Source organism: Hypanus sabinus, chromosome 28, assembly GCF_030144855.1.
Source record: "Hypanus sabinus isolate sHypSab1 chromosome 28, sHypSab1.hap1, whole genome shotgun sequence".
Lineage (NCBI taxonomy): Eukaryota > Metazoa > Chordata > Chondrichthyes > Myliobatiformes > Dasyatidae > Hypanus > Hypanus sabinus.
In genome coordinates this window covers 15,975,225-15,995,667 of record NC_082733.1, presented here as the reverse complement: position 1 = coordinate 15,995,667, position 20,443 = coordinate 15,975,225, and the positions used below count along the sequence as shown (strand labels likewise).

Below are 20,443 nucleotides of genomic sequence, written 5' to 3'. Positions count from 1 at the left end.
TTCCCTCTAATCCAGGCAACATCCTGGTAAACCTCTTCTGTAACCTATTCATGACCTCCACACCCTTCCTATAACGCAACAACCAGAGAACCGCACACAGTACTCCTACTGCTGTCTGACTAAAGCTCTACATAACTGCAGCATGACATCTTTACTCTTATACTCACTGAAGACAGGAATGCCACATGTCTTCTTCTCTGGCATAGACACTTCCATTGATCTATGGACCTGGACCCCAAGATCCCTCTGAACCTCAATGCTATTAAGGGGTCTACAATTAACTGTATAATTTCTCCTTTCACTTGATCTTCCAAAGTGCAAAACCTCACCCTACCGCATATTAAACTCCATCTGCCTCTTCTCTGCCCATATCTGTAACTGATCTGTGTCTTCCTGTATTATTCGATGCTTCTTTATACTATCCACACCTTCTCCAGTCATGATGCCATCCACAAATTTGCTAATCCATCCAGCTGTATTTTGTATTTTCATCCAGATCAGTGATTTGGATGAAATCCGATCATTGAGGTCTCAGCACTGATCCTTGAGGAGCACTACTGTTCACTAAACCCCAGGCAGAATAATAGCTGACCACCCCTATCCTGTCTTCCATGAACATGCCAGTTCTGAATCCAAACTTGCAATTCATCCTAGATCCCATGTATCTTTATCTTTTGAATCAACCTACCTGGAAGGACCTAAACAAATGTTGCACTAAAGTCCATGTAGACAACTTTTGTCACCTTTGTTGTCTCCTCAAAAAACTCAGTCAAGTTTACAAGACATGATCTGCACTGCACAAAGCCATGCTAACTATCCCTAAGGCGGCCAGGCCTTTCCAAATGTGCTAAGTTCTAACCCTCAGTATCACCACCAACAGCTCGCCTATCTCTGACGTGAGGCTCAGTTGGCCTATTTCTCTTCTTGAACAAGGCCAGAGCTTCTGTTATTCTCGGCTCCTCCAGGACCTTGCATCTTGCTACTGCGAACACAAAGAGTCAAAGGCCCAGCGATTTCCTTGCTTCTTTCAATATTCTGGGATATATGCTCTCAGGCCACCTTAATACTTCTTAAGACGACCCAGCACTACATCCTCCTTAACCTCAAAATGTCCCAGCACATTAGTACGTCCCATTCCACTTTCACTATCCTCCAAATCCTTTTCCTTGGTAAATACTGACACAACATACTCATTTAATACTTGATCCACTTGCTCTGACTCTAAGCACAAGTTCTTTCCTTTGTCCTTGAATGGACCAACATCTCCTTAGTTATCCTCGGTTTTTGAATGTAAACATAAAATGTTTAGGGATTCTCCTTAACCCTGCTCACTAAAGACACTGTTTTGGCCCTCCTTATTGCCTGTTAGAGTTCTTTCCTGCTATCTTCGTATTCCACAGGGGGCCAATCTAATTTTAGCCTTCCAAATCTCACATATGCTTCCTTTTCCTTCCTGTCTAAATTTAGGATCTCTGAGGTCATCCAAGGTTCACTTACCTCACTATCCTTGTCCTAACCGGAACATGGCAGCCTGATCAGCTGGTCTTTAAACAACTCTAACATATCAGACGCGAATTTGTCCAACAACAAGTACTCTTAATCAATTCCACTTAGCCCCTCTCTTACCCTATCACAATTTCCCCTTCCCCAGCTTATTAGCTTCCTGCAAGATCCAATTTTATCCTATTCATAACCATCTTAAAATGTAGTGAGATGTGGTCACTATACTGCAAAGATTCATCCACCATCAGGTCTGTCATTAACAGGCTCATTTCCCAGAACCAGGACCAGAAAGTTTATACTTTGTTGTACTCTCCACATATTGGAGAGTCTCCATTCTCTCCCCTAAAAGAAAATGCAACAGAGATACTTCCATTCCATCCCCCCACAAGAAATGCATTGATGTCTGCATAACCTAAAAAGATTAGCTTTATTTTCCAGGGTTTATATTAAATTAAAAACAACCTTTGAAAGGAACATTCTGAAAGTAGTAGCTTAGTTTAAATTGTACCCTCAGTACAAATTCAGTTGTTTATTTTCCCAGAAAATGCTGGAGCAAGCCAGCATGAATGGAAAAGAGTACAGTCGAAGTTTCGGGCCAAGACTTTTCATCAGGTCTCAGTGAAGGGTCTTGGCCCGAAATGTCAACTGTACTCTTTTTCCATAGATGCTGCCTGGTTTTTGAGTTCCTCCAGCATTGCGTGTGTGTTGCTTGGATTCCCAGCATCTGCAGATTTTCCTCTTGTTTATTTTCCCAGTTGCATTAGGCATGAGTGCCATATTTGACTAAGCACATAGTACCTGTTGTTCACACTTTGTGAAATATACAACCTTTACCTCCTTTCATCAGCCCTCTAATAAATACCCAATTACTACTTAAAAAGAATTGCCAATTATATTTCTTTATTTATTTTGAGAAAGTTTTAACTAAGTACCTCTACTACAAAAGCGCAGGGAAATGCTGCAACCTTTGCTCCCCCCACCCCTTGCCCCAAGGAAGTCACCCACTTCTTAAAGTTGCACTAAGAATTTCACACCATCTTACTACAATACAAAAAGGACAAATCTAACATATCAACAACACACACAAAATGCTGGTAGAACACAGCATCTATAGGTGCTGTCGACGTTTCGGGCCGAGACCCTTCGTCAGGACTAACTGAAAGGAAAGATAGAGATTTGAAAGTAGTGGGGGGAGGGGGAAATGTGAAATGATAGGAGAAGACAGGGGGGGGGGTGGTGGTGGGATGAAGCTAAGAGCTGGAAAGGTGATTGGCGAAAATGATACAGAGCTGGAGAAGGGAAAGGATCATGGGACGGGAGGCCTCAGGAGAAAGAAAGGGGGGGGGGGGGAGAACCAGTGGGAGATGGAGAACAGGCAAACAACTAAATATGTCAGGGATGGGGTAAGAAGGGGAGGAGGGGCATTAACGGAACCTAAGGCAGCAAGGACCTACATTGATGTTTTTCCAACAAAGCATTGACACACCACTTCAGCAATTAGCTTTCAGCTTTCCTTTGCTGCCAAGCATTTTATTACCCCCTTTTGAAGGTCAATAAAAATGATAAATCTGAAGGGAACAAAGTGAGCGTTATACCATCTTAAATTTACGGAAAGTGGAGATTAAAAGGAAATGACATGAATTTCAGTGCTTTAGACAGAGTTATTATTTAGTTGAGTGCACAAATTCATACTTGGCACTTGCATCTTTTTTCAATGACAGGATCTGCAAGTTTTTGCAACTTACCACTCCATTCGCACTGAGAAGAACCATTCTCATATCTCCTTTTCCCCAGGATCTCTGGTCCTCCCACACCAAATCTACTGATGAGCATGAGGCACCATCATGATCTGCAGCCCAGATCTGAACAAGGTTAACAGTTACATGAAATTATGTTTCTTTGTTCCTTAGCACATTACACCATTGCTTAATTGCATAATTGTTTAAAAAAATAACAGGAATCAAATACCATACACCCAAAAAAGAGGACTTCACAATTTCTCTTCAGGTAGTTAGCATCCACACCGTACATAATTACTTCCTTGCTCATTCAACTATATTTACTTAAATGAAAATGCTTAATAATTTGTCAACTCAGATATATGCAAACAAAATCTTGAACTCTCTGGGTCAAAATTACCACAAATCTCTAATGGCAATTAAAACAAACATACTATTTGTCACAGTAATTAATTGTGTGGTCTATTTCCCTCTTTATCAAATGCCTCTTCTAGCATTCATCACCACTTGTTCTCTTTCTCCTGTCTTAACACCCATCTATTCCCCACCCTAGTAAATTTCCCACAGCTGTCATTAAGTAACTTCCCCCTTCCCCAAACTTCAACTAGAAAATCAAAAACTTGACGTTAAAGAGCGGAGCAGAACCCCCCCCCCCCCCCCCAAACAGCAGACCAGAGAGTTTTCTGGCAGAACTACAATAGTAATTAGTCTGATAATCCATTAGTCTGATCAGGTAAGTGAAGGGATGAAATTGGACAAGCTGAGGATGTGCTGAGGGTTTTGTAAATCGGACCCAAGGAGGTTTAACAAAACTCACAAAGGAGGATTAGTGATTAGAGGGTCCAAAGATTTTCAAAGATCCTTACACAAGAGATTTGAAGTTCACATATGGAACTGACATCAACCAAACAGCACAGAAAACTGATCAGAAGGATCAAGGATCCAAGCAAAAGAGATACTGTTTTAAATTAGCTAATACTAAAATACATTATATCAACTACCTGGATATGGAAATCATGATAAAAAGCATATTTGGAGAAAATTTTCTGCTGGAGGTAGAATGAGCCTTACTTTCTTAACCAATTAAGTTGGGTGCTGGTGGCAAGGCTTATTTGTTGTCTGTATCCAGTGGCTCTTGAGAAGATAGTGTCATTGCTTTGCCCTGTTACAATCTTTCAGGTGAAGGAGCTCCAGCAATTAGGTGGGGAATAGGATCTCAGGATGCAGAACCAAAATAACGACAATGAAGGAACGGCAATGTCATTGTAAATCTAATAGTGTGGCATGGAGGAAAAACTGAAGCTGTTGCATTTCCCACATGCCCACTGACCTCTTGATGGCAGAGGCTCTGACAGGGCTTGGTAGTACAGCTTGTAGGCTTGGAGTTGGCTATCAGGGTAACCAAGGTGATGAACTGCAGTGCATTTCATAGTTGGCAGGCACAGAGCACTGGTGACAAAGTAAACACGAGTGAATCTGCAGATGCTGGAAGTAAATGAAAACACAAAATGCTGGCAGAACTCAGCAGGCCAGACAGCATCTATGGGAGGAGGAAGTGACGACGTTTCGGGCCGAAACCCTTCATCAGGAGTGAAGTAACATGGGATGGTCGAGGGGGAATAAGAAGTGGGGGGAGGGATGAAGTGGAGAGCTGGGAAGTGATAGGCTGGAGGGAAATGGGCTAGGGGGAAGGTGGAGAATTATGGGAAATAAAAGAGAAAGAAAGGTAGGGCTGGGGGGAGATTATAGTGAGGGGGGGGGAAGAGAGAGAAAGAGAACCAGACTAAAATTATAGATAGGGACGGGGTAAGTGGGGAGGGCAGGGGTATCAACGGAGGTCTGACAAAGTAGTTGTTTGGTGTGGAGCATACACTGCAGAGTGTGGTGTATCCTGAATACATACTTTGATAATAAATATGCTTTAAACCTTTGGTGAATGAATTCCCAATCAAGTAGGGCCGCTTGTCCTCAGTAAAGGATCCAATTTAGCAAATAATATTCCTTCCCACTCCTGACTTATACTTTGTAAATGTTAGAAAAGCCTTGGAGGAGTGCGGAGGTAGATCTTAGGCTGTTGGAGTTTACTTTTTATTTGCATATATTTTCATTGTTAATATTTAATTAACAATGTCCAATAACTGCAATATTATGTCATCTCTTTCTGGACTGCTCTAATTAAGAGACTTAATAAACTTCAGCTGCTAGAAATCTGAGCTAAGCATAAAAAAGTGCTGAATACATTCAGCAAGCAAGGTAGCTCTAATGAAGAACTTTTAACTAAAATACTGTTCCTCTTACTGCGGATGTTACCGAGCCACTGAGTAGGTCTCGATGAAGGGTCTCATCCTGAAATGCCGACTGCTTATTCCTTTCCACAGATGCTGCCTGACCTGCTGAGTTCCTCCAGCATTGTGTGTGTGTTACTGAGTATTTCCTGTAGTTTAGTTTTCATTTCTCTAATCAAGCTATATTCCCCACCCACCTTAAGAATGCTCTTCATAATTTTTTAGCAATTTATGCAGATTATCAGTGAGTTTGATCACCCTGTGCAATCAGAGTCAGACAATTTGAATGTTCATTAGATACCCTCTCTAATACTGGGCAAAGTGCACTGGAAGTGACAGGCACAATTCTGTATTGAGATCTCTATTTTCATGTCTCTCTTTCATTTTCATTGATTGTAATTCCTTATGTTTTTTTCTGAATTATTTTACATTTCACTATTCAGCAAATTATAACCTCATGGCACGCAAGATTATTCTGGCTATTGATTCATCAACAATCCCATAACCCTTCCTTCTCAGTAGTCCTGAAAAATTAGTTCATTCCAGTGTCTACCGGATTCCCTTTTTAAAGTCCTGATCAACTGTTTCTACCACACTTTAAAGATAGCAAATTAATCTCCATTTTCCATACAATAACACTCTGCCTCACCTCCCCGTCATTTTAAAGTTTAAGTTCAAAGTAAAATTTATTATCAGAGTGCATACATGTCACCATATACAACCCTAAGATTCTTTGTCTGCGGGCCTACTTTGCAAATCTATAGAACAGTAGCAGTAGACAGGAACTGCAAACTGTAAACATCAGGAACTATAAACTGTAAGCAAACTGTGCAAATGCAGATAATAAATAAAATAGCAATAAAAACAAGCATGAACTAACAAGAGTCCTTAAATGAGTGAAGTTATCCCCTTTTGTTCAAGAGCCTGATGATTGAGGTGTAGTGACTGTTCTTGAACCTAGTGGTGTGAATCCCGAGGCTCTGGTATCTTCTACCTGATGGCAGCAGTGAGAAAAGAGCATGGACTGGGTGGTGAGGGTCTTTGATAATGGGTGCTGCATTTCTATGGCAACGTTTCATGTAGATGTGCTCAGTGGTTGGGAGGGTTTTACCCGTGATGTACTGGGCTGAATCCATTACCTTTCATATGATTTTCTGCTCAAAGGCATTGGCCTGAAGGAGCAGTTCAGATGTCACCAGGGTACTTTCAAACAGGTAGTAACTATTACTGTTTGCTGGTTTATTATCGTTGTCCATAGTAGGATGCAAAAAAAAAACACTGACGTCTACCACTCAGACAGATGATGCATACATCGAGGTGAAGAGCAGAATGCAGAATAGAGTGTTGCAACTAGAAAGAAAGTACAGTGCAGGGTAGATCAGTAACCTGCAAGGGCCACAATGAAGCTGATCAAAGTTCAAGATCTCAGCTTTTACTGTACATGAAAAACTAAATCTACTTTTGCTATGCTAACCAGGAAACTACTGGAATGTTGTTAAGAACCCACCCATTTCAATATCTTCAGTGAAGAAAATCTGTAATCCTTACCAGATCTAGCCTACACATCAGTTCAGACCATTCACTGATTATTACGGCCTCCCACAGTTCAGGAGTAATTACTGATGGTGCTCGTGATGTCTACATATGGTGGATGAAAATATAACATTTCCAACCTGGCTGTTTTCAATCATTTGCAAAATGCTGAATGAAAAGGAGTAGAAGGAGATTCAAGCAGCACCTGTCTACCTGTGCTCAGATTAGTTTTGTAAGTACCCCCCTGTTTTAGATCTCATCGTAAACGGCAACAATAGCAAATCCCAGAGGTGAGACAAGACTGATTTCCTTGCAATCAAGATAGTATTTGGGCAAGTGTGGCATCAACAGCTTCGGTTTTATCAGGGCTCAGTCCTAATTCAGGTCAAATTTTTCCACTTGTTGTAATAAAACCAAGCACCAGAAGGTTGGAGATCAATCACCTCAGCCCTAATTCATTACTGCTGGAATTTCTCAGATACGTGCCTTGGGCACAAGCACACAGTATTTTGCTTATTTCACCAACGACCTTCCTTCCATTACTGATTAGCAGACAGATATACCTTCATGGCCAACAACATTATTGCAGCTTTTCACATTTAAGAAACAACTGGAAGCACGGACGTTTTCTGAAACCGGAAGACAAATAAGGCAAACACTGGAAGATAGAGAGGAGGAAACTTTTCCCTGCAGAGTGTGGGCATCAGCAATGGCCCTGTGGTTGGATGACAATCTCCTTCTGTTGCGGGACCTATTCTGGGACCGCCTCACCAAGCTACTTCAGGCAAGGTGGGTTTCCCTGGTCGATTGGCAAGCTGATGACCTCTGCCACTTCATACAGGTGAACTGACCAAATGAGAAGTGGAAACATTTGCACTTGCTGGCCTAAAGTCCAATTGCATTCAAAACCTCAGAGAAAATAAAGTCTATGTTTGTATGCAAGATCTAGGCAACATTCAACGAAGGTTGATACAGCCTCAAAGTAATATTTTGACTGACAGTGGGCAGACATTAACCATCTCGAATAAGACATCAAGGATTCAACCAGTACTCCACAACGTACAATGTTATATCATCAGTGAATCTCCACCGTCAATATCCCATAGGATCTCATTGTCAGAAGCTAACCAGCCCAACCATGCAGGTAGAATAGCAGGTCAGAGACTAGGTGCTATGTTAAGGTACTGATCTCCTGTCTTGACAAAGTCTTGTCACATCTACAAGACACCAAGTCATGCACATTTTACACTTGCTCCAAAAAAGCCTGAATTCTGGCATCACTTTGGATAAAGCAGCCACTGTCCTGAACATTTTTTTTACCACTGTGTTTACAATGCACCCATCTACAAAGTTCTTCCCAGCAATTTGCCAAGACTTCCTCCATGAGGCCCTCCAAATCCTTGACCTCTCCCTCCCGACTCAGTAGAGGCAACAACAGGAGCACTGTGACCACCAGTACAACACTCCCTCCAGGTCACAGTAGATTCTGACTCAGAAATATATCTGCCATCTTTCAACAGACACTGTCATCTTTTCAGGGACAATCAGAAATGCAAAACAGATACCAGCCAACTCACCTGCATACGATTATGAAATGTTTTGTTTTCATATTATACAGTTCATTTTTTTATATATTGTTATATGTGAAGAAGCTAAAAAGAGTAAAATAATATCAGCACATTTATGTGTTCATTGTAGTAATATGCCGCAAAGGGAGAAAAATTGTTTCTTTTGTTTTTAAAATAATGATGGTTATGTGATAAAAATGAATCATCAGTGTTCTTATAGATGTCTCAGTACCATTTGAATTCCTTTCAAACAGCACTTGCAAACAATAAGAAAGCAGGCACAATTTTATTTAATCTTCAGGTTCCTGAACATTATCTGAACATAAACTCATGTTATTGTGCTGCTTAAATTATCAACATATTTCTCTGAATGTGGGTTAAATATAACATTCTTAATGCCACATCGAATTGCACGCCTGGTCCACTGTTGTCATTCCTTCAAAGGAGTAATTTATCCGTCATTCATTCTGTTATAGAATGGAAATTTCCAAATCCTGATTCAGGAGTCCCTAGGGTACACCTGAGACATCTTTGCAAGCCACAAGGGGGGAAATCAATGGCTATTTATCTCTCCAAGGGATTTTGGCTGGGAGAGATGGGGAGGGAGTGGTTTGTTATTGGAGAGAGTGGATGTGGTGGGGGGAGGTTAGGACCTCAAGTTTAAAGAGTGAAAATACTAGATAATGTGCTGTTAGTTATAAGGGCAGAAAGGGTGCACATTTAGCTAAAAAAAACTTATAACTTTATTCTGAGCAACACACACAAAATGCTGGAGGAACTCAGTAGGTCAGGCAGCATCTATGGGGGAAAAATAAACAGAGGACCTTTCAGACCATGACCCTTCAACAGGACTGGAATGGAAGAAAGAAGAAGCCAGAATAATGTAACAGGAGAGCAGAAGGAGGCAGGTTTGCAAGCTGCTTCTACGGTAATAATTCACGGACATGAGTTGAATTGAGCCGGACTGAATATGCCTGGACTCTTTCAATAACTTTCGTAGCTTGCTGTTTTATACTCTGTTTCTCTCACACATTTCTGTTTGGCTTTTGCACGATATGTTCTTCCTTTTTTTTTAGCAGGTTGGGGGTTTGATGTTTTTCTCTGAATGGTTTCCACGGTGTCTCTTTGGCTCGTGCCCTTCTGTGAGGAAGATGAATCTCAGGGTGGTAGATATACTTTTTTATAATAAATGTAATTGGAATCATGAACAAATCGGAAAACAGGAGATTAAGAGGTATACTAATAGAGATACAAAAGATCATAAGGCACCTATATTGAATGAAAACATGTACCTGTTTTCCCCAGAGAGGGGCTAAAAACACAAGGGCATAGGTTTAAGATCAGAGGCAATAGATTTCAAAGGAAGATCAGGGGCAGCTGCTCCACAGAAAGGGTGGGGCATATTTGCCAGAAGTTGTAGTTGAGGTGAGCAAATGAGCAACACTTAAAAGGCATGCAGATAAGTACACGGATATGAGAGGTTTAGCTCACTGGGCAATACAGTTGGTATGGACAGGTTGAGCTAAAGGAGTTTTATCACTCTGTTACTCCAATTCGAGGTGAGTACTTACAGTTACTGTTTGCTTGGCTTTAAGAGTGAAATGTGCAGAAAACTTGTACACAATCTCTGAAGAATCTTCGAACTTTCTCCTTATAATCCACCCTTTTAATGGTTGGTCCTATAAATATAATAAACACTAATTTCAAATTCTCTGTCAAGAATTTTAAAAAAGTAAAAATTAAAAAAAGGAAACAATCAAATTTAAAAAAAGGAAAAGAATGCGAACATTGGAAAATGGAAATAAAAGTGGTTAACACTGGAACTGCTCCCGAAGATAAAGAACAGGTTTAATGCTTCAGAAAGACACAGAGCTTTAGAACACTGGATGATGATTTTTTTTCCCCCAATTTCTACACAGATTAAAAGGATTGTAATGGTCAAAATTAGTTCTCTGTAAGATCAGAATGGTAATCCATATTGTGGAGTAGAAGATTTGGGGAAGATCTTCAACGAATTTTTTGTGTTTATATTTACTCAGGAAATGGACACAGTATATATAGGAGTGAGGCAAAGTGGCATCAATTTCATGGACCTTGTATACATTGCAGAGGAGGAGGTGCTTCCTCTGCTGAGGCCAATTAGAGTGGATAAATCCACAGGGCCTGATAAGCTGTTCTCTCGAACCCTGCTGAGATATTTAAATCATCCTTAGTGACAAATGAGGGAGAAGATTATTGGAGGATAGCCAACGTTGTTCTGCTGTTTAAGATAGATTTTTAAAAAAATAAACCGGTAGTGGGAAAGTCACTGGAAAGTTTTCTAAGAGACTGGATATATGGATAGACATGGACTGATTAAGGACTGATAAAACTTTCCAAACACCCTTTTAGGAGAAGTAAGAAGAGGCCCCAATTCCATTTTCAAATGAACACAAAATATCCCAAGGATCTACCAGAAGAGTAAAGTTCTTACTGTATTCCTGGCACATCATGATCTAAGTGAAGATGACAGTCGCCAGCACATTATATTTTGGGGTAGATACTCACTACTAAATTCTCTGCAATGTAACAGTGGCTCCACTTCAAGGAATCCTCACTTTTCTATTGAGACTAGGCTGGCTCTCAGTGTATTCCCATCCCTTCTGCACCCACCCTCTTACGTCCCTGTAAAATCGTCTGACTTCCTTGCCCATCAACCCCATCTGACATCCACTAACACTGGAGATAATTTACAGCAGCCAATTAACTCTATCTTTGAGGTAAAAGGAGGAGGTGGAGCTACCAAGAGAGGTACAGTTTGCGCGGCAACAGCAACAAGGTACAAACTCCACACCGTCAGCATCAAATTCAGTCAGGAAATTCAAGCTGGCTGGTTTCATTTTCCTAATTTAACTCTGAGAATTATTGAGAGATAAGAACCAAACCTACCCTCACCCCACAACTAACCATAAGCACGCCCCAATAAAAACAGAAAACACTGGTAATACTCAGCAGATCACACATCAGAATGAAACATTAATGGCCAAAAACAATAATCTTCCTCCCTCTAGGGATGCTGTCTAGCCAGCTGAGTTTACAGCATTTTTTTTTGGTTTGGTTCTGAGGTCCTACCTCCAGAATATTTTGCTTCAATCTTTATTTCCAATACAGTTCTCATTGTGGAAATCAGCAACACTGGTTTTAAGGATATAGAGCTGCACAACACAGCAACAGGCCCTTCACCCCATGTCCTTGTGTCAAGCTAATTAAACTAGTACTTAAATGCCTAACTAAGCTAATGTTTTCTGCCTACACAAAGTCTATATCACTCATTCTCGGGATATTCATTTGTCTGAATAAGAGCTCTATAAATACCTCTCTATTATATCTGCCTCAACCTCCACCCCTGGTAATGCATAACAGGCACCCACCAGTCTCTGTGTAAAATGCTTGCCCTGTGCATTTCCTTTGAACTTACTCCCTTTCACCTTAAATGTACACCCACTAGTTTTCGACACTTTGTGAGAAATTTGCATTTTTGTGGAAGTTTTACAGCACAGAAACAGGCCTTCAGCCCAATTCTTCTCCGATGCCTGTCTACACTAATACCATTTGCCTGCATTTGGCCCAGAACCCTCTGAACATTTACAATACATACACCTATCCAAAAGTGTTTTGAAAAAGCACTAATTGTACCTGCCTCTTCCACCTCCTCTGACACCCTATTCCATTCAGCCAATGCTCCGCGTGAAAATATTATTCTTAAAATCCCCTAAGAACTTCCCTCCACCCTCCACCTTAATCCTTACTGCCTGTTATGCAACTAGTGTTTAGGGCAGCAATGAAGGTTCTCCATCTCTGGCGGTGCTCAGGGCTTCCCTCATCATGTCAGGTGCGTCCGCTCAGTTTTCACTACTGTGAGTCGTGCAAGTCCTGGATGGAGACTCTGGAATACTGTCACATTCTGATGTAGAAGGACTCTTCATTGATGCTTCCATAACAATTTTGTGTTTTCAGTCAGAGTTGTTATCCCTGAACTGAACCTCTGTACCTGGAGGACTGGTGGACCACTCTTAGTCTGGCCTCTACCCTTGAATCTGTTTGGCATGGGTGACCTTACCAAGAGCCAAAGCATAAATCCCTGACTCCAGCCAACATAGCTCTCTGGGTCATTGAGGCACACAAGTCTCCAAACCCAAAGACAAGGAGGTGGTCCTCTTGGGGGAATTTAAACCTATGGGCTTCTCTACCCTCGTAAACAGACCATGCTTTTCATAATAGTATAAACTATTCCTGCAGCCCCTTCACAACATGACACATTCATAATCCAATGTACACAAGACACTGAAACCAAGATCACCATGGTCTACTTAGGAAATAAACCAAGTTGCATCATAAGCATATTTGCACACAGATTTAAATTTGCTCACTGTAAAATGATCCAAGTACTTGACCTGCCCTTGCTTAAAGCACAGTTTCCTTTCGATTACATACTGAGACACTGTATGGACTTACAGCCAAGAAATAAGTAATGAACAGGACCTAAAAAGAAAATTGGGCAGGGCATCACTCGAGTACTTCCTGCATTGCTGAAATCCACCCTATAAATGGTGGATTTGGCAGAACATTAATAATCATTAACTAATTATGTATGGGTCACATCTCAGAGGCCATTAATTGTGGTCATTGTCAATGTCAAGATGACAGAACAAGACAGGCCAGCCAGGAAACGTATAGCAGGCAAGACCAGCAAGTAACAAGGATGCATATAAGACATAACTAACTCAGAAAATGTGTAGCTCAGGTGGTTGATGGTTGGGTTGAGTTGTTCTCCAATCTTGGCAATCCATTTGCAAATGTCACCATATGAGGGGACATCATCTCTCCTTGTATGGTGGCAAAATGTTTGCAGATCGATAGCCATGATCAAAGAACAACTCAATCCAACCATGCAGATAAGAATCTCAACAATTTAAGATGCAACAGTATTAGAATCAGACAATGATAGTTTTAATGATGACATTAGATGGACAGCATTAAGACCATCCATTTCTACAAATGTATGTGTTGTTCATCACCAGATACAAATATGTCAATGAGGCTGTGAACATTGTGGACCAGCCTCTGGTATGCAGAAGGGTGATATCACTGTGTAAGGGTGACATTTGTGGTAGAGACCAAAGGTATATACCTTTTTGGAAATATTCCTTAATTTGACAAATTTTCCTTCATTGTCAATTTCTTCTATAATAACTTTTCCTTTAGAATACATGTATTCTTCCATTTTGTAGTTATAGCTGGAAGACTCCGTTTCAAACAATTTCCTTTTCTTCCCACGGCGTGAAGTCACACGACTTGAGGGAGACACCACACTCCGTGACAATGATTTGGGAGTCAAGTCAAGTCTGTAATGTTAAAAGCAAGCTGAAAATAACTATTTCATCCTCCATGCAAATGTAGCAATTCAAATGTCCACAGGACAAATAGATCTTTGAAGTATAAACCACCTCTCAGAGTCAATTACGCATGTTGCTTGCACTTCTTTCCCTGGTCTGTTTTAGAGTAAATGTTGACACAGACTCAGGCCTACTCCCACTCCACAAGAGTCATAACAATATAGACCAAGTTTGTAGTTTAATTGCAGCAAGTCCAACCTTGCCCAAAGAGACAGAAAAAATAACTAAAAGGGAAGTACTTTATGTCACTGCTTCACAGTATGTCTTCAATACAAACTAGGTTTAAAGAAAATCACTGAAGAAGAGTATAGTTAGATGTTGGACATATTATTTACGATTGCCTATTCTATGACTTTTGTTTTAGGTGAAAGATTGGAAGATGAGAGGGGAATGAAAGACAACAAATTTCTATAAACCAAATGCATATTTTTTTCTAAATACCTTTAGGGTTGGTACATAGTTCAATTATTTTCTTTAGGTTTTAAAGTATACTTATTATCAAAGTATGTATGCAGTATACAACCCCGAGATTTGTCTTCCCACAGAAAGCCAAGCAACAAAGAAAATCAAGGATCCCATTCAAATGAAAAAGATCAACCTCCTCAATGCAAAAAAAAACAAATTGTGTAAACTGCTTAAAAAAACAGCAAAAAACAGAGAATTCAACAGAGAGTCCAGGCATATTCAGTTCAGTTCAACACAAGCCCTTTAGGCCCAACAATCCTGTGTTGCCCACCTACATCCACCATTTGACCAATCATCATACTAAACTGTACATCTTTGGAATGTAGGAGGAAACCAGAGCACCCAGAGGAAACCTACGTGGTCATGGGGAGAACATATAAACTCGTTACGGACAAAGGTGGAATTGAACCTGGGTCACTAGTTCTGTAATAGTATTGCACTAAATTCTACACTGCTGTGCTGCAATGGTTAATATGTTCCTCACACCTTCAGAGAGTTGGTTTAGTCCTGACCATTGGCTGCTGCCTGTGGAAAGTTTATATGTTCTCCTCGACAAAGTATGTGCTTCCTCCCAGAAACAGAAAATGTAATTAATTGGCCATTGTAAATTGCCTCTAAAATAAGTGAGTCACTTTTGGGAGATACAATGCAAATGATGCTTTATGTAATAAAGTAACCAGAGAGACTGATTTTGTGTTCTATAACAATGCCTCAGAAAGGAACAAACTGGATCTTACCCTAAAGTTCATTTCAATCATGAGGCTATTGGTGACAAGCCCTGAAAAACATGCGGAAGCTTAGTGAAAATACTTTCTCTGCACCCATTAGATTTGCAGACATGCAGACTTGTATGACCATTAGATCAGAAAACTATTTGATTGTAAAGGGAATTGAAGTTTGTTCTAAATTTGCATAAAACTATTTATTGTGGGCGTGGAGCAGTTAGCGCAAGCTACTACAGGTTGGGGAAATCTAAACCCGGAGTTCAATTCCAGAAGTCTTGGTAGAACTTGGCACCAATGACATAGGTAGGAAAGGGGAGAGAGATTTTCTTGAAGAGAGATTTTAGGGAGGTAGGTAGAAAGCTGAAAAATAGGACTGCCGGAGTACTAGTCTCCAGATTGCTGCCTCTGCTACACGCCAGTGAAGGTAAGAATAGGCTAATTTGGCAGATAAATGTGTTGCTGAGGAACTGGGGTTCAGATTTGAGGACCATTGGGATCACTTCTGGGGAAGGTACGACAGTACAAGAAGTGTGGGTACACCTGAAACTGAGGGGGACTAAAGTTCTTGTAGGGAGGTTTTCAGAAGCTGTTTGGGCGGGATTAAACTAATTTGGTAGGGGGATTGGAAGCAGAGCGATAGGGCTGAGAATGAGGTAGTTGGCTTACAAACAGAGGTAGTGTGTAGTGAGATTGCTAGCAAGGATAGACTGATGTAGGGCAAAATTGCAGTTACCAGGATGAATTGCAATGTTAAAGGCAAATCAAAAAGGATGATGAGTACAGGGCTCAGGGTGTTATATTCGAATGCATGCAGTATACAGTGTAAGGTAGATGAACTTGCAGCACAATTACAAATTAGCAGGAATGATGTTGTGGGCATCACTGAGACATGACTGAGGGATGATTACGTATAGCTGGGAGCTTAACATCAGGGATACACATTGTATCAAAAAGTCAGGCACATAGGCATAGGGGGTGGGGTGGCTCTACTGGTAAAGAAAAGAAATCGAATCCTCCGAATGAGGTGACATAGGATTGGAAGGTGGAGAATCCTTGTAGGCAGAACTATGAAACTAGAAGGGTAAAAAGACCCTGAAAGGAGTTATATACAGACCTTCAAACATTAAGGATTTGGGCTACAAATAACATGAGATAGAAAAGGGATGTCAAAAGGGCAATGTTATGATAGTCATGGGGGATTTCAATGGGCAGGTAGATTGGGAAAATCAGGTTGGTGCTGGATCGCAAGCGGGGGTATTTTTAAAATGCCTACAAGATGGCTTTTTAGAGTAGCTCATGGTTGAGCCCACTAGGGAGTCAGGTACTCTGGACTGGGTGGGGGTCACACAATGAACTTGAATTGATTAGACAGCTTAAGATAAAGGAATCCTTAGGAAGCAGTGATCAGAAAACGACAGAATTCACTCCACAATTTGAGAAGGAGAAGCTCCTTCTGATACAGATGTACCCTACAGATATACTGTAGATGTAGGGCAAAAGGGAATTACAGGGCCATGAAAGAGAAGCTGGCCAAAGTTGATTGGAAGGAAACATTAGGAGGGATTATAGCAGAGCAACAATGGCTGGAATTTCTGGGAGCAATTCCGAAGGCGCAGATATTCCAAAGAAATAGTAATTTTCTAAAGGCAGGATTATACAACTGTGGCAGACAAGGGAAGACAAAGCCAACTTAAAAGCCAAAGAGTGGGCATAGAATAGAGCAAAAACTAGTGGGAAGTCAAGAGGACTGGGAACCTTTTAAAAACCAACTTAAGGCAACTAAAAAAAGCATTAGGAATGAATCAAAGGTAAGCTAGCAAATAATATTAAAGAGGATACAAAATGTTTCTTCAGATATACATGTAAAGGGGGTTTCTTCTTTTTTCTTTGTTACTATGTATGTAATCAAAAGGGCTTCTTTGTTTTGTTAACTAGCAGGAATGCTTCTTTGTTGCGAGAGAGTGCTGGAAGCTTGTTTGGGTTAAAATTTACTGATAACGAGAATTGTATTCCTTTGTAAACCAAATGGGGATTAATGTTGTTCTTTCTTCTGAGTCTGTAAGCTTTTGTTGAGGGCTTTTGGGCAGATCGGTGTGAGGGGGTTGAGAGAGAGGACGCAATGCTGTAAGCTGGGCGAGGAACGGACCCCAAGCGGGGGTCCTAGGCCAGGAGGTACTCCGAGGAAGGGGGATGAAGCTAGATGTGCTTGGTTGACCACTCGGAGAGTCCTGAGCTGCGAGTCAAGGAGTTCGGAGGGGATCGAATGGTGGCCAGAAGACTTCAGTAATTGAGCTCCAACGGTTGTGCACGAAGTGGTTTGGACTTTGATAAGTTTGGCGCCTTTTCTTTATTTTTTCTCTTCATATATACTGTATCGTTATTAATCACTTAGTTATAGTAACCTTTATAAATTGTACTCATTTAATCGCTTATGGTGTACTGTCTGTTTTTGGGCGAGGCGGGGACATCACACAGCATCCACACCAGCTGATTACCCAGTTCGGTGGGGCCGAAGGCTGCTCCCCCTAGACGAGAACGAGCTGAGCGAGCCTGAGGTGACCCAGGAAGTTACATACAGTATGAAGAGTATAAGAGAGGTGAAAGTAGATATTGGACTGCTGGAAAATAATGCTGGAGAGATAGTCGTGCAGGACAAGGAAATGGCAGACAAATTGATTAAGTACTTTGTATCAGTCTTCAGTGTATAAGACACTAGTAGTACGCCAGAATTTCTTGAGCATCAGAGGGCAGTAGTGAGTGATGTTGCCACTGTGAGAAGGTGCTTGGGAAACTGAAAGGTCTGAAGGTCGATAAATCACCTGGCCCAAATGGCCTAGACCACAAGGTACTGAAAGAGGTGGCTGAAGGGATTATGGAAACCTTAGTAATTATCCTTCAAGAGGCAATAGATTCTGGCAAGGCTCCGGAAGACTGGAAAATCGCAAATGTCATTCCTCTGTTCAAGAAGGTAGAGAGGCAGAAGAAAAGATGGCATAGACTAATTAATCTGACCTCAGTGGTTGGGAAGATGTTGGAATCAATTATTAAGGATGTGGTTTCAGGGTACTTTGCCAAAGTCAGATGATACGAAACAGATGGAGGTGCTGGTAGTGTTGAGGAAAGCAGGGAGACTGAAGAAGGACTGAGACAGATTAGAAGAATGGGCAAAGAAGTGGCAGATGAAATACAGTGTCAGGAAGTGTATGGTCATGCACTTTGGAAGAAGAAATAAAAGCGCAGATTATTTTCTAAATGGAGAGAAAATTCAAAAGTCCAAGGTGTGAAGGGACTTGGAAGTTCTCATGCAAGATTCCATAAAGGTTAATTTGCAGGTTGAGTTGGTGGTGAGGAAGCCAAATGCAATGTTAGCATTCATTGTGAGACGACTAGAATATAAAAGCAAGGATGGAATGTTGAGGCTTTATAAGGTACTGGTTAGGCCTCATTTGGAGTATCATGAGCCGTTTTGGGCCTCGTATGTAAGAAATTATGTGCTTACACTGGATAGAGTTCAGAGGAGATTCTCAAGAATGATTACAGGAATGAAAAGATTACCATACGAGTACTGATTGATGACTCGGAGCCTATACTCACTGGAATTCAGAAGAATAAGGTGGGGGGGGGGGGTTCTCATTGAAACCTATCGAATGTTTAAAGACCTCGATAGAGCGGATGTGGAGAGAATGGTGGAGGAGTACAAGACCAATGGGCACAATCTCAGAATAGAGGATCATCCATTTAGAACAGAGGTGAGGAGGATTTCTTTTGAGCCAGGGAGTGGTGAATCTGTGGAACTCGTTGCTACAGGCGTCTGTGGTGGGCAAGTAATTAGGTATATTTACAGCAGAGGCTGATGGGTCTTTGATTAGTCAGGGCTTGAAAGGTTACGGGGAGGAGACAGGAGATTGGGGCTGAGAGGGAAATGGATCAGCCCTGATGAAGTGGCAGAGCAGACTCGATGGGCCAAATGGCCTTATTCTGCTTCTATATGTTCTGGTCTTATGTGGTTTCCTCTGTAAGGAGTCTCTTTCCGTACTCCCCATGGAATGTGTGCATTTTCCCAGATGCTCTGGTTTCTTCCCTCAGTCCAAAGACAGACCAGATAGGTTAAATGGTCATTGTAAATTGTCCCATGATTAGGTTAGGGTTAAATCAGGGCTATTGGAGATTGCTGGGGCTGTGCGACTCAAGGGGTCTAATATGCTCTGTATCGCTAAATAAATAAATAGACCAAACAGCAGTTAGACCACAATTTTTTCCACTGAGCTTAGTTTTTTTCACTGGGGCTAGGGGAGAAAAAAAACCACAGGACATGGGTTAAGGGTGAAGGGGGAGAAGTTTAAAGGGAACATTAGGGGGAAGCTTTTACACGCAGAGAGTGGTGTGAGTGTGGAATGAGCTGCCAGTTGAAGTGGTGAATGCGGGCTCACTTTTAACACTTAAGAAAAACTTGGACAGGTACATAGATGAGAGGTGTATGGAGGGATATGGTCTAGGTGCAGGTCAGTGGGACTAGGCAGAAAAATGGTTCAGCACAGCCAAGAAGAGCCAAAAGGCCTGTTTCAGTGCTGTAATGTTCTATGGTTCTGATTGGCTACTGTGTACAATCTAGTCCAATGAGAGATAAAAAAGTTAATAATGAAAAGAACTCTATAATGATAATTGATGAACTTCAAGGCTTTTTCCATCAGAAGACCACAAGACCTTGTAAAGGAAGAACGAGCATTTACCTAATGGGCATTTTTAAAATTACTGAAGATTCACATAAAGTACAGACAGAACGTCTGAACAACATAAAATTGTTACCAGGAATTATAAAGGGAGTTTAGGAAAAAAAAAGGACTCCTTTACCAAAGACTGTGTGAATGCACAATATTTGAATAAGGAGGTGTAGAGATTAATAGTGTTGGCACATTTAGGGAGGAGACAAAGTACACACAAGATGAAAGAGACCAATGCTAAAAGAAAATGAAGACTCAAGTGAAGCCAAGTGACTGGTTTTTGGGTAGTATATCTTCAATAATTCTTTGAGGAACACAAACTAAGAGAGGTATGATTCCCACAGCAAAGTAGGCCCAGAATTCCTCAGACAGACCTAAAGGTGATACAGCACTTAAAACTAAACTGTAATAACTTAATTCAATTTGTTCCAGTGAGGTAATTTTGCTTCAGATAGATTATCAAGTGGAA

General features: G+C 41.1%; 1 protein-coding gene across 1 annotated transcript in view; it reads right to left on the bottom strand.

Moving 5' to 3' along the window:
- LOC132382446 (lamin-L(III)-like) overlaps nucleotides 1–20,443 on the bottom strand; it is a 90,605-nt gene that overhangs the window by 16,893 nt on the left and 53,269 nt on the right. The window contains exons 7-9 of the mRNA XM_059952649.1: nucleotides 13,799–14,012; nucleotides 10,200–10,307; nucleotides 3,249–3,365 (exon numbers count right to left, since the gene is read on the bottom strand). Coding sequence (XP_059808632.1) covers nucleotides 3,249–3,365; nucleotides 10,200–10,307; nucleotides 13,799–14,012 — 439 coding nt within the window. The remainder of the gene's footprint in view (nucleotides 1–3,248; nucleotides 3,366–10,199; nucleotides 10,308–13,798; nucleotides 14,013–20,443) is intronic.